The following is a 14,096-nucleotide window of genomic DNA, read 5'->3' on the forward strand; positions in this document are numbered from 1 at the left end:
GGTAGCACTTTTAGCTGTTGAAGGTTGTCAGAATTTTAAAGCCCCTAACACTATGGGAGAAGTTGCTGTAAGGCTCCTATTTAAAGATCTAGGGGCTGGGACTATACTTTTACATTTATGTTTTTCATTTACATTTTCTTTTTCATTTACATTTATGTTTCCAGCCTGTCTTTTCCTATTGTATCAGTTGCATTTTTCTATTGTATTCCATTCCATTCCTTTTCGGTAATTTGCTCTTGATAGTTCTGGAAAGCATCCCTCTACTTTTGAATAGGTTTTAACTCAAAGATTTTAGGAATATTAATCTCCATGTGAGAGATGCATATCCCTCATTATTAAAAATCTTTGTTTTTTATTTAGCTACCTACTGGTTCATGGAGTTTTTTCTTATAACTTATTGAAATCATTGAACATTCTTTTGGTTATTGGAGCTACTCAAGACTCTTCTTCCTCCTACCTTTTGTTTAAACTTCAAAGAAGAGAGAGGGTTCAGTGATAGGTTAAGTTGAAGGATATTTTACTACACAAGAGTGGGACTTCTTTAGAGGAATCCAGGAATCTGGATTGCCCCTGAGTTTTTTTTTGGGCTGCGGGGCTCAAACTTGGATGCTTAATTGACTGAGCCACCCAGGCACCCCTCCCCTAAACAAGTTTTAAATTCACCCATCATAGACTGAAGAAACTGATATGAACTGCCTGGCACTCTGGTGGCAATGGAAGAAAGGGAGCCAGGTTTCTCTTTGGTTCTTTCTGATTCTCCTTCTTATCTGTAATTCCAAACTGCACTGAATCCTTGCCCTGTTTACGGCTAGTGATGGCAGTGCAGCTTAGACAGCAATGTGTACTGGGGTTGGGGGAATATCACTCTTCAGGGGGGGTAAAAAAGGGACTATAGCGGGCAAATTTGGTTCTGGGATTTTCTTATGTTTTTCCCAACGTGGTTGATACTGCAGATGCTTATGTCTCCTGCAGACCATCAGAGGCCTGGAAAAGCAGAACACCTGGGCTGGGAATCATCCAGTGTTCGAACTGCCAAAGGAGCCATGCTAGTGCCTGCAGCAGCCCCTGGAGGAGGCCCCAGGGCGAGACTGTACAGATGGCATGGAACACAGACCCAGAGAGATGTCCTTCCTCCCTCTCCAATTTTTTTTTTTTTGAGGTGGTGGGGGTTGTGAACTTCCATCTTCTGAAGATTTTATGAAATTTAACTTATCAGGAAAAAGAGTGAGAGAACATCTATGTTAGGGGGCTTTAAATTTTTCTGTGTGAACAAGTGATTGGTTGGCATGTGAGAAGATCCATAGTGATCAATTTATAGATTGTATCAAGTTTCAGGAATTTTGATTTTGCAGGCAAGGCAGTGAGTCTGCTGGGTTATAGTGGTACTCAATTTATAATTGTAACTAGTAGACTTAATAAGATTTAAAGGGAAATAGAAATAGAACATAATGATTTCATTTACATGGCACAACGCCTACTTCAAGGCAATACTTAAAAAGTTTTTACTTATTGAATAAATGAACAAATGAAGTGAAGGAATCAATAATTCTTCACTAGGGATGGGTGTCAAATTAGAATTGCCTTTTCCACTTTCATCTGAGCTCTGTCTCCATCATCACCTCACCTTAGAGTTTCTGATTTATCCTTTTCTCTAAAGTGTCATGACCCCCCAACCCCACTGTTAGTTTTGAAAACCACTGCAAAGGGGGTGATATTCTTCTCGTGTGTTTTTTGGAGAGTGAAAAGGTCAGGAGCCGGTTAAACGGATTTGGAAGCACCCAGCCTGGTGGCTGACAAGAAATGCTGATTAAATCTTAATCAGAAGGCTGAAAGCAGACATGCAAATACTGCTAAGTATATGGTTAAAAAAATTCTTTCCAATCTTTTAATTGTTTTGATTTTCATCAGATGCCCAACTTCCCTCCCAGTTTCTCAAAAAGGAGAAATCCTCACAGGTATTTTAACCGGGGCAGATTTCTAAATGCTCCAGGCTCGATGTACACCAGGTTTTTGGTGTTCTGGATCAGTCTGTAAAGAGAGAGGCAGCAGTTTAACAGATGTGTATTGTTTGGAATGCACAAGACCATGGTCACCAGCGGATGCTGGCTGAAAACGGCACCAACAAAAATCAAGTGACTTTCATAGGTTTGAGAGGAGCTCCTAAGAGCCTGGGGATGGAAACTGCACAGTGGGACCCAAATGGTTCTTGCTAGGAAGCTCTGCTCTCACCCTCTTGCTGGGGCAGGTGTAAATACCATAGCTGGCAGTCTGTTCCACCCCACTCTATGAAGCAGCACCAACTTCCAGGACTCCTGGCCAAGTAGGTCCTGCCCTACAGTGGAGCCCACGCACTAGGGGGTGATGGGAGATTCCACTCCCAGGACAGATGAGCAAATTGGCTACTCTCCCTTACAGGCAGACTGGTCCTCTTCGTGTTGGGCTGTCAGGTGCACTGCCAGTTATCCAGATGGGCATTCAGTCTTTGGATCAATCCAGGGGCTTGGATTTGGGGATTTTATACCCCTTCTATAAATAATTTGTTGTGTGGTGATGCCCAGCCTCCTAACTTTCCTGAGCTAGTGTGCCCTTCCATAAAACTAGAATAATAATATGTGTCCTTCCTACCTCAGAGGTTGCTACGTAGTGAGTAATAGAACAGGTAGAGATAATGTGTGAGGCTAGGCCTTGTACAATATGTAAGTACAGCCATAACTCCACAGTGGTGTGGTTGCCCTTCTCCCTACTTCTCCAGTGACTTTGACCCTTTGAGAAGTAGCCACAGTTGCCTGTCTACTTTGGATTAAATAAAAGGCCAGTCAATGCCTTTGATTCTCTTTCCCCATGCAATGACTACTCAAAGAAATGATAATTGCTCTAGTTCTATAGAGAAAATATAGTGTATTGGTTAGGTAGATGGGCTCTGGAGTCAGCCTGGTTTTATCTTCGTTTTACTGATTATATGACCTTGGTTACATCATTTAAAGCTCGGTTTCCTCATAGGGTAGTTTTTGAGGAGTAAATGTGTGTGTGTCTGGTTCACAATTACTGGTTAACAGTAATTGTTAACCAGTGTTAACAGTTACTATTATAGTTGGTGAAATCAGGGTGTTGAATGATTTCTATCTAGTCACACAGTTGAGAAGTAGTACAACTTGGAAGTGAACTCAGTTTTTCTGACTCTGAGACTAGTGTTCATTACCCCTTACTATAGTTACCCACCATTGGTGCCTGTTTCCAACTTTTATGTCTATTCAATTTCTTTAGAGGTGAGTAATGTTTTGTTGTAATTATTTTTACAACAACTTAGTCAAGCAGTCATGGGCCATGTGGGTAGGATGGAAGGAACTTTTATCTCTTAAAGATTTTTGGTGGTCTGACCTTAAACCACTCATTCAACAAACATTTACTAAGCACCTACATGTGTCAGGCATTGTTTTAGGTACTGGGGATATAGCTGTGAACAAAAAGAGCCTGTATGGAGCTAACATCCTAGTCTCAGGGCCTTCCCTGGGAAAAGTCCATAAATTTTCCGTTAGAGCATTTTATTTTTCTTTCTGTTGCATCACAAGCAATTTATTTATCTTAACTGTTCTGGTGGTTCACAGTATAAGCTGTGCTTCTGTATCACTTGGGAAGTCTGTTAAAACTACAGATTTTGAGGTCTGGGATAGGACTGTCATCTATAATGGTAATGACCTCCTCTCTCCTCCCCCAACCCCCAATTCTACTTCATAGCCAAGCCCAGACTATAAATCTACATTTGAATACCCACTATTTTAGATTTCCCCATAATTGGTTGGTGAGTTAGGTTCACCTCCCTGACTATAATGTCATCTCCTGGGGAAGATTTGTATTTTACCTCCTCTGTATTCCAGCAGCATGTGACCCTTGGTTGGACATGTGGCGGGTACTCACATACTTATCAATCAATTATTCTCTTCAGATAATTGCTAATTGGACCATTCATAGGGAGGCCTTGTAGTGTAGTGGAAAATACATAAGCTTTGGAGAAAGAGAGGCTGGGGTGGAATCTCATCTCTGCCATTGTCTACGGTGCCACACTGGTCAAATTACTGACCCTCTGAAACTCCATTCCTCCCCCTGAACAAAAGGGATAATTACCCTACTTTGCAGGGTAGCTGTGAGGATTCATACAACCTTGAGGAAATAAATGCCAGGCACAAGTGTACAGAAAATGTTTGTTGCTAACATCCTTCCCCTTCCCTTAACTTTCAAAACTCCTGTGCAGGTGAAGTTTGTACAAGCTCAGGTTTGAGCCAAACAAGGCAGCAGTAAGAAGCCTGGCTTAGGAGTTACATGAACCAATTTCTAGCCCCAGCTCTAGCACTAACTTGCTGTGTGACATCAGACAAGTCAGTTAAACTCTTTGGGTTGTAGGTTCATCACCTGAAAACTGAATTGAGCCAGTCTTCACCCATCTTTTTTTTGTAAATTGGAGGAAAATGATAATTTGGAAAGAACTCTTTTTAAGAATCAATTCTAACACATCACAGTAAGAATAACAAACACATACACATGTCCCACACAGGGCTTTTACATGGTTGGTTTCCAAGAATCATTTACTGATTAAATGAAGATGTCCAAACAGTCCCCAATGTACTAATTCATGATCTCTAAGCTCCCTTTCAGATTTTCCCACTACCCCAAGTACTTCATACCCTCCCTTCCATAAGGTAAGAGCTACTTGGCAGGACTCCACAATGTCAATTTTAATTTCCAACTTTGTGTTCTGATGTTTCAGAGTTTATACAGCTCCCAGGGAGAAGCAGTTGTCACCATGGCAACCTTCAGGCCACTGCAGTGAGAGAAATTAGTGCCTGCCCAGACCTAGTAATTGCTGCAGTCTTTTCCTCTTGGATTCCTAGCAGTGGATGCTTGAATACAAATACCGAGTAGGCTCCAGCCAGCGAGGGTAATAGTGTACAGCAATAAACTATGTGTTAGCTGATGCTTACATTTCAGACAAATTGAGGAGGTTGTCAAAGGCATTAGCTTCTATCTTTTCCAGAGAATCACTCTGAGAGATTTCACTAGGGGAGAGAAAAAAAGGGAAGAAACATGAAAGAAATGACCATGTCTGCATAATAATAAGCTATGGGTGTGACCCAACAACTGGGGGCTCCAGTGGGATGCCTTAAGTTGTCCTCCTATCATCAAGTGCTGCCATCTCCCTTTAGAAGCACTGATGGGCATCTGTAACCCAGGTGCTGTTGAAATGCGGGTTTCAGTAACCCCTGTTTATGTGACAGGTTTTTTTTTCTTGTTTATCTTATGACTCAAGAGTCACAGTTTGTTAGAAGTGGACAGGTCTTTTGAGGAAATCTAGTCAGATTCCCTTGTGTTACAGCTTTGGAAATTGAGACTCAGAGGAGAGGCAAATAGTGCTTATGGGAAGGCTCAGGACCGGGATCTGGATGTCTGGATTCCCAATTCCATCATCCTAGTGAGGTTTTAATTTGAGTTACATTCATTGTTTCATAACTCTTTACGCTTTTCCCAAAATCCTGCTCTGAGGTAATTGCAAGGTGGTCAACTTCCGCACGTAGTGTCCTTTTTAGGTTGTGTCTATTTCTTTGGCTGTCCTTCTCATTCTTTTAGCAAATTGAGGACAAGGAGTATGTCTTGTTCACTTCTGAATCTGTGGCAACTTGATATTGCCTGGTACGTAGAGTATCAATGAATGAATGGATTAATGGATGGCTTTTTTTTTTTTTTTTTTTAAAGACATGAACATAAAGGGCCCAGCTTTGCCATATACCATCTCAAGCATGCAGGTAATATCAATGTTACCCTAAAATTCCACCATAAGCTACCATTTGCTACCAGCTGAGAAAAAAGTCTCAAATTCACAAATTGTACATTTGAGTGTTTCTAAGGTTAACATTCACTGAAGCCTTCAGACTTGAGAGCTTTAGCCCACAGAAAGGCTGAGCCTAAGGCAGTTAATGTCTTTTATGAGCAACACAGTAAGGGATTGTTGCTGGACGGATTCATTTCATTCCTACCTAATGGTTTGTTTATTTAGCTGTGGCTACTTTTCTCATGAGGAGGTCTTAATGCATTAAGTTATCAAAGCTCAACATTTAAACTTGGGAGCAGAAGAATAAGGGTTAGGCTCAAGGAGACTGACATCTATGTGTTGAGGAATTATTTTTAATATCCCCATTGCGTATTGGTACCCTAAAGAGCAGTCCAAGTTTCCCCAAGGAGCTAGGATTGATGATGCCGTATCTTCATCTGCTTTACAGATGTAAATCTGCTTCAAAAGCCCAGTGAATTGTTAAGATCAGAGATGCTCTTTAGGAACTAAATGGCCTTTGAGGTCCTTTCACTCAGACTAACGTTAAGGAGGATGCTGGAATACTGGATTCCTGAGAAAGTTCCCTCTCATGCATGGTGTCTTATGCCCTGGCAGCTGAGAGCCAGGGAGAATGGGTTGAATTGACATCTGACAGAAATATGCGATCACACTGTATTATCAGGTTGCTTTATACTTTTGATAAAGGCCTTTTATCAATACAGCTCTAAATACTGTGTGTCTGTCATACACATCTTCTATTTTAGGTATAAAGATTGTCTTCTGATGCACAATAAACCTCCAACACATTTTCTTCTGTGTGGGTGTTATCTAAAAATGTGACACAAGGGAATAACTGCTGTAGCAGAAGGAGGATTTTTATGATTGGAATCTATTTTCTTTTCTATGTGAGAAATTTATCATCACTTATCAAAATGCATTCCGTTCATTGAAGCAAGGTTAATTATCTGGAACTTAATGACTCTTGGAAATCGTACTTTTCTTCAAAGGTCCCTAGATATTATTTGTATTATAAAGATAAAAATACTGGGGTTTCTTGAACACAATTTCTCTTCTAGAAGAATTATCCCCTTTCAACTATGTTTTCTCTTACAAAAGTTTTAATTATTCCAATTATGAATGTCTTTTGGTATGTAGTATCTTACTTACATTTTTACCACCTCATTAAGTCCTCTGAAAGCTTGAGATGGGATTAGTTTGATAGGGAGATAGGTGAGTGATCTAGAAAAGAAAAAAGGAAAGCCAAGAGTTTAATATTTAAGACTGGGTACCTTTCAAGTTCATGAATGTGTGTGTGTGTGTGTGCGTGTGTGTGTGTGTGTGTGTGTGCATCTACAGAGTTACAGACACTGGTTTCAGGTGGAGAATTCTAACTTACATCAATAAAGAGATGTGCCATAACTGACTCTTGGTCTTTATCAAAGATATTTATTTTGTATTAAGATGCTCAACTTTGGGATCAGACACACCGGAGTTCATGTCTCCACAGGTGATCCTGAGGATGTTATTTAAGCCCTCTATTTCAGTTTCTTCATCTATAAAATTGGAATAATAATTCCAGCTTCACAGGGTTGTTACAATTAATCAAGATAAGCCATGTAAAGAACAGGGCTTGACACCAAGTAAATAGTTGATAAATAGTTCTAGGGTGGCCCCATTGGCCTGGTTGGGAAGATGGAAAAGAAACTGTCTTGGGTAAAGTAAAGAAATTACTGGTGAAAATACAATTGGACACCAGGCAGGCAGGAGAAGGAAAGATTCACTAGGAACATGTTCCTATTTTGGTCCATACCATCTTCCCCAGGTAGCCAATTTCAGTTTCCTCCCAACCAGAGCAGTTGGCTGCTATGGTTCAATCACATGGGCATCTCATGCCATTTTGGGAGAACATCTATAGAACATTTCCTTCAGGCACTTGCCTATATCCAGAGGAACAATCTAAGCATTCTGGAATAGAGATTAAAGTTATATGTTACCTAAAAGTTGAGAAAAGAGCAATTATTCAGCAATAGCAAAAGCAGAACAGGATGATGTATGTGCGCTAAAGGAGCCCCGTGTTCAGATAGCTCAGAAGAAAGTGTCTGCAAAGCAGGAATGAATGTTCAACTGATATTTATCAAGCATCTACAATGGTTTAGTGTTTTGGCCCAAGCATTGGCAGAGAGGAGGTGAGGGGACCAGGACATTTCAGGTGGGAAGTCAATGTCAGGAGTATGAGAGTGGAGGTGGGAGATGCTGCCTTGCTTTTCACGTGTCTATGAAGCACATTGTCTTAGTTGCCAGGAAAGAACATCTTCTGCATCATGAGTGCATTTAATCAGTGAGCTGTCTTGCAGTCTTGGAAGGGACTTGCTATGGTATAAGGTGCTATATGAGCTGTGCACACCTGCCTATAACCTTACAGGCACACAATGGTATGAGTTGGGTATTTCCCTTCGATAGCAGAAGAACTAGATCACAAAGAGATTCAGTAGCCCAAACAAAGTAACACGAGCAAGTAGACTGAGCCCAAAATGTTCTTTCTATGGTGAGATATTGGGCCGAAGTATGTGATTCCTAACCCAGTCCCTTTCTACCTCCCAACTTTACTGAGGAATAACTGACAAATATAATTGTATATATTGAAAGTGTACAATGTGATGATTTGATATACAGATGCATTGTGGAATCATTACAGAGATCAAAATAATTAACGTATCTGTCACCTCACGTAGTTAACTCTTCTTTTGGGGGGGGGGCAGGAGGTGAAAAAACTTAAAATCTACTGTCAGCAGCTTTCATATATATAAAACCATATTGTTAACTATAGTTACCATGCTGTACATTAGATAATCAGATCATAGTCTTATAACTCAAAGTTTGTGTCCTTTTAGAAAAACATTTTTTTAATGTTTATTTATTTTTGAGGAGAGATTGAGAGAGTATAAGCGGGTGAGGGCAGAGAGAGAGTGAGACCCAGAATCTGAAGCAGGCTCCAGGCTCTGAGCTGTCAGCACAGAACCCAATGCGGGGCTCGATCCTATAGACTGAGAGATCGTGACCTTAGCCATAGTCAGATGCTTAACCAACTGAGCCACCCTGGTGCCCCAAAGTTTGTGCCCTTTGATTTATATTTCATTTCCCCCGCCCTAGCCCCTGGCAACCATGATTCTCTTCTTTGTTTCTAGGAAATTGACTTTTTTTGGTTTGTTTGTTTGTTTTGTTTTAGATTTCATATAAATGATATCATACAGTATTTGTCTTTGTCTGGCTTATTTCACTTGGCATAATGCCCTCCAAGTTGGTCTATGCTGTCACAAATGGCAGGATTTCCTTCTTTTTTATGGCTGAAAAATATTCCTCTGTGTGTGTGTATTTACCATTCATCCATTGTTTCCGTATCTTGGCTATTATGAATACTACTACAATGAACATGGGATACAGAGATCTCGTAGAGTTCATGATTTTATTTCCTTCTGATATATATCCAGGTAATCTATTCTCTCTCAGTGAGCAAGGTGGAGGGACAGGCATTGTGACCTTGTTTCTCTTGAGAGGAGAAATGCCACACTCTCACAATTTCTCCTGCAAAACAGCTTACCAACAGTTCCTCTCCAGGGGCTAATGCAAAGAAATTTCATTTCAGAAAAATACTTTTGCTCAACAGTCTCTTAGAGATGGTGCAACCTAGAGGAAGTAATCCAAACTGGGTCCTCTGATTTTATTCTTGAAGACAGTCCCACCAAGCACATTGTTCAATACCCAAACTTATTTAACAGGGCATCCAAGAAGAACAGGGACAGTGGGGGGAGAAATCTTCTTACGATGGCATGTTTGCTTCCTATATTTCTTCTGGAATCATGTCCGCTTGGCTTACTGATTAAAAACACAGTTTTATTGCTCTCTGCCCTGCCAAGTCAATAAATTTCCAGAAGAGAAAGCTGTATTCTACTGTACCCCATGCAACATCAATAAAACTGACAGCCAAATTCTGATTCCAGAATCTTTATTGCTAGGGATAATGCAGTGCAGAACATATTTTGGAGAGTGTTTACATAAAAGCTTAAAACGAACCTTCAGAGCTGTTTATTCATGCAAATGGAAGCCAGAAGCTGGAGCCTCTCAGCAGGCAGCCTCCCCATCCAAAAGGGAGTATGGTGTGGTTCCCAGGAGAGCACTTGGCTCAGATTTGACCAGGGAGGTTGCCTCAGCTTTTGATTGATGTAGGGATGAGGGATGAGGAGCAAAGGCTGAACAGAAGTGAGAGAAGCTGTAGCTCATGCACTGACCGTCCCCAGTGACTACAGAACAGCCCTGGTGCAAGATGAAATTTTGCAGTTGACGTTGATGCTGCAGCTCAGGAAAGGCAGTAGTGATGAGAGTAAAAATAAAGTTTCTACCAGAAAGGAGCCACTGAGCAAACAGTGGGTAGCTGTGTGGATGTGACTGGGGGGAGGAAGGGGCCTGGGGGCCAGGGAATGGGGAGACAGGTGAGGTGACGCAGGTGTACTGAGCTTTTGACGCTAGATGTGTTCTCATGAAGTGAGATGCAGAATGTGGTTCCATGAATCCAAAGCTGTTTTTCCCACTGACTTATATTTTTATTTTGTAGATGTCATGTCTTTATTCCTGATTCATCTTCAGTTGGCAGCAGTTTCTAAGCATTCAAAGGCCTGTCTCCTGCATTTAAACGTTTGTTCATGTGGCCTGTGGTTGCCAATAACCATTTGAATGTACTCCCTTTGAAGGTGCTTCTTTCTCTGATGGGTGCTTTTATGAGGCCAGAAACTTTTAGCAATGTGAACAAGTGCCTCCATAACCCTGCAGTTCTATTCCTGTATACACCCCAGAGAAATTCTGACACTGATACTTACGGTAACCTATGTAGGGATTTTCTTCATGGCACTGTGGCATGGTGGGGGGGGGGGCGGGGTGTGGATGCAAACCGAGTGTCCGTTACTGAGTGTGAGAATGGTAGTGGGGACAGTGCATACCTAACAGGTCAGCAGTTAGAAGCAGGAGTCTAAAGGCACAGAGAACAGCCTGTGTGGACCTTAGAATCATGGTGCTGAGAGCAATAAGAAAGTAATGATACGAAATCCTACTTGCAGAATGAACATACATGCACACTAAACATTAGACATTTTAAGGGAAAACACCTAAGCACGTATTAGGATGGTTGCCTATGGCGAGTTGAAAGGAAATGAGAGAAGGGGGTAAAATAAGTAACTGAAAACAGTGACTTTGAATGGACTGGTGATAATGTTGCTTGAAGGAAGAAGTGTGATTGACTTAACCGTCTGCATCTGAGAGACAAAAAAAGAAAAGTTTTTTGTTTTGATGTATTGAGTTCCCTTTTTTTCCCTTCCCTCCCCACTTTCTTCTTTTTTTCTGTGTTTGAAGTTAGGCCTATATGTATTCCAAGAATTGTGTGAACTTCAGGAACTCTTGTGGAAAGGCCTAGTCAATATGATTTGATATAGAGCAGCAGCAAGAGAGAACTGGGAAAAAAAGACCAAAGGCAAGGACAATTCAGCGGCTCTGCTGTCCAGGGTCAAAAAAGGGAATGAAAGCTATTCATAAAGCAAAGACAAATAAAAGAGGGGCAGAGCCTTTTCTGTCTCAGACAAAGAGTGTGACACTTCCAAATGATGCAGCTCAGATGGTGGTAAAGAGCCAGGCTTCTTGGGCAAATGTGAGGTTGAACTTGCGGGATAGAAAGTTTTCTCTGCCTCCTAAATAGTGAATGAGAAGGAAGTTCATGTATGTGTGGACCAATCCAGATACTTGTATTTTTTACATGTCACAGCTTGCTTTCTTGCTTTCTCTCTCTCCCTTTCCTCCCTTCCCTCCCTTCCTCCCTTCCTTCCTTCCTTCCTTCCTTCCTTCCTTCCTTCCTTTCTTTTTACCATTTAAAATTTTGATTTTTAAATGAATGGATGATACAACATGGTGACACCTGGATTATGGCCAGATCCCATTTTGCTCAAGCACCTGTGCCACAGATGTTGAAACAAATACTTAGACAAGATGGCAAAGTGTGCCTTAGTTTCATCCATTATGAAAACTCCATTTATTCATGAATCCTGTCTGCAAGCCCCCAACCCTTCTGGTTATGGGTTAAAGTTAACATAGAAGCATTCTTTACAACCCTTTAGCATTGGAACTAAGCATTCACTCTAGTTCTGGGATCCTGTGATTGATCATGACTCTGGTGAAGTCCTGTGTCTTTCTGCATTGTCTACACTAAACCTAACAATATTTAGAGGGCAGGAGTACACCTGCAGTATCTTGAGTTACATTTGTTCCCCCTGACCTCATGTTGGTCCTTATTTTTTCCTTGATTCCTTATCCTGCAGCCTGTCTGGTCTCCTCAGAGTCCATCTAGAAGCGAGTCCCTGACCACCCTTCTCCTTAGTCATCAGATCCTGATTCCTACATTCCTGACTCTTAGAAGACACTGCTAACCCAGAACAGTTCCTAGTTGCTATCTGGTTAGGTTCAACCTGGTATCTCTCACTGCTAGGTTCTGACTTTCAAACTGGGCCCCTGGCACAGATGGAGACTCTGTGCTGAGGCTGCCAGTACATTTGGGTTAGTTCTTGTAGAGGATGCTGTGGTGGGCTGCCAAAATCACCCTTCAGGACTGAGGCACTTATTCCCCCAGAGGCTGGGAGAGGGGGCAGCTTGAAGTTCCTGGCTGAGTTGCTCCCCTGGAATTACCCTCAGCCAAAGATTGCCACGTCACCCAAGATCACATTTTCTCTCCTGGGCAGCATGCATCCAGTGACTGGCCAATGCAGGGTCCAGGCTTGGCCTCTTTGCCTCAAGGTGGGACTGGTCAGAAGGGCCATCCCACTTTCAGAGCTCCTTCCCATCCACTCTTTCACCTGGGCCCCAGACTCACTCCTCTTCCCAGCCAACCCCAAATGCCAAGTCACCAATGCACTCTGTGTCAGAAATCAGCACCAGGGGACAGTTTACAGATAAGCAAATAGCACTCACATAAACTCAGTCACCTTGAAGAGGGATAATGCCACATTATCAGGTCCTCCTTAATTGTTCCTAGGGCCTCTGGAATACTCAAGGGTGGGGCTTGACACCCTCTGACTTTTTTCTTCTGAGTTTAATAACACAGATGACCTTGGTAGGAGCCCGTTTGTCTACTCACTGGCTTGTTAATGAACCCTCAAAATAAAGTTAGCTGGAGAATTTCAGTCTGGAGGGCTGTGTCCTCCTTCAGTGAAACACAAGATTTAGAAATCCTTGCTTATAAAAACCTATCAATTGGGACACATTTGCATTTTCAAAAGATTCTTTGTTCTACAAAATGATTCCGTGGAAGGTTCCTTTAAATAGCAAACTCCCTAGGTGAAGGGAAAATAGAGTTCAATTGACATACTCTCTCCTTTTAAAGATAGGTATTGCATGAAGCCAATTACGACTGTAGGTTCCCCACCTCCCCTTGGTTTTTAAGAGCTTGGATTGCATAAGGGTTTCCAGGGCAGGACCACTTTCTGAAGCACACAGGCTGAGCAGGGCCAGAGGAAGATGAGAGCCAGGGAAAATGTCCTGCAGCAGTCTGGACTCCCCAAAGACTGGGTGGAGTTCTAGGTCATCTTGTCAGACAGAGCCTTTACCTATCCTTCTGCCCAGCACAGCAGAAGTGAAATATTTTTATTCACTTCCCCCTAATTGTTTAGAAAGCCATCTATATTATCGATTTAAGAAAGCTACAAACATCCATCCGTCTTTCACAGACAATTAGTTTATTGCTAGAGCTATACACCCTGAATTTTAAAATGCTATAAAATCAGAAGGAGGGAAAAAAGACAGAAATCAGAGACACTCAAAGCCTTTTTGCCTAATGAACTCATTGAAATGGGAGAGGGAAGCATTACTTTATTTAAAAAGAATATTAATGTTTTTGTATTTTTTACATAAGAACTTGTTCTAAATAGAATAGAGACTTAAGAATTTCTGTGTTGTTTTCAAAGCTGCTCAATAATTATAATAACCCTGCTTTCATCTTGGAATGAAATAAAAATGGCTTTCCCCATTCCAAATGATTTTAAATCATTGCATTTTCAAATGCATTGATCTACTTGGTAACTTCATTACTGGGTATGTCTTCATTTATTGGCCTCTTGTCTTCAGCATTTACCTAGAGGGAGCTGAGATGTCAATGTTACCTGAAATACTAAGTCAGTATAGATGGACGTGCAATTTGTTCAGTTTTACATCAGAAAATTTGGAATGTTTCTTAAAAGTACATCCA

The 14,096-nt window shown here is 41.4% G+C and overlaps 1 protein-coding gene across 1 annotated transcript in view; it reads right to left on the reverse strand.

Moving 5' to 3' along the window:
* The window catches only part of LHCGR (luteinizing hormone/choriogonadotropin receptor), a 54,358-nt gene that overhangs the window by 28,651 nt on the left and 11,611 nt on the right, over positions 1-14,096 (reverse strand). Inside the window, exons 2-4 of the mRNA XM_047069571.1 lie at positions 6,989-7,060; positions 4,977-5,051; positions 1,954-2,028 (exon numbers count right to left, since the gene is read on the reverse strand). Of these exons, the coding sequence (XP_046925527.1) occupies positions 1,954-2,028; positions 4,977-5,051; positions 6,989-7,060 (222 nt within the window). The remainder of the gene's footprint in view (positions 1-1,953; positions 2,029-4,976; positions 5,052-6,988; positions 7,061-14,096) is intronic.

Source organism: Lynx rufus, unplaced genomic scaffold (genome assembly GCF_022079265.1).
Source record: "Lynx rufus isolate CCGP_SWC_20201006 ecotype Redwood Valley unplaced genomic scaffold, mLynRuf1.p SCAF_8, whole genome shotgun sequence".
NCBI classification, from domain to species: domain Eukaryota; kingdom Metazoa; phylum Chordata; class Mammalia; order Carnivora; family Felidae; genus Lynx; species Lynx rufus.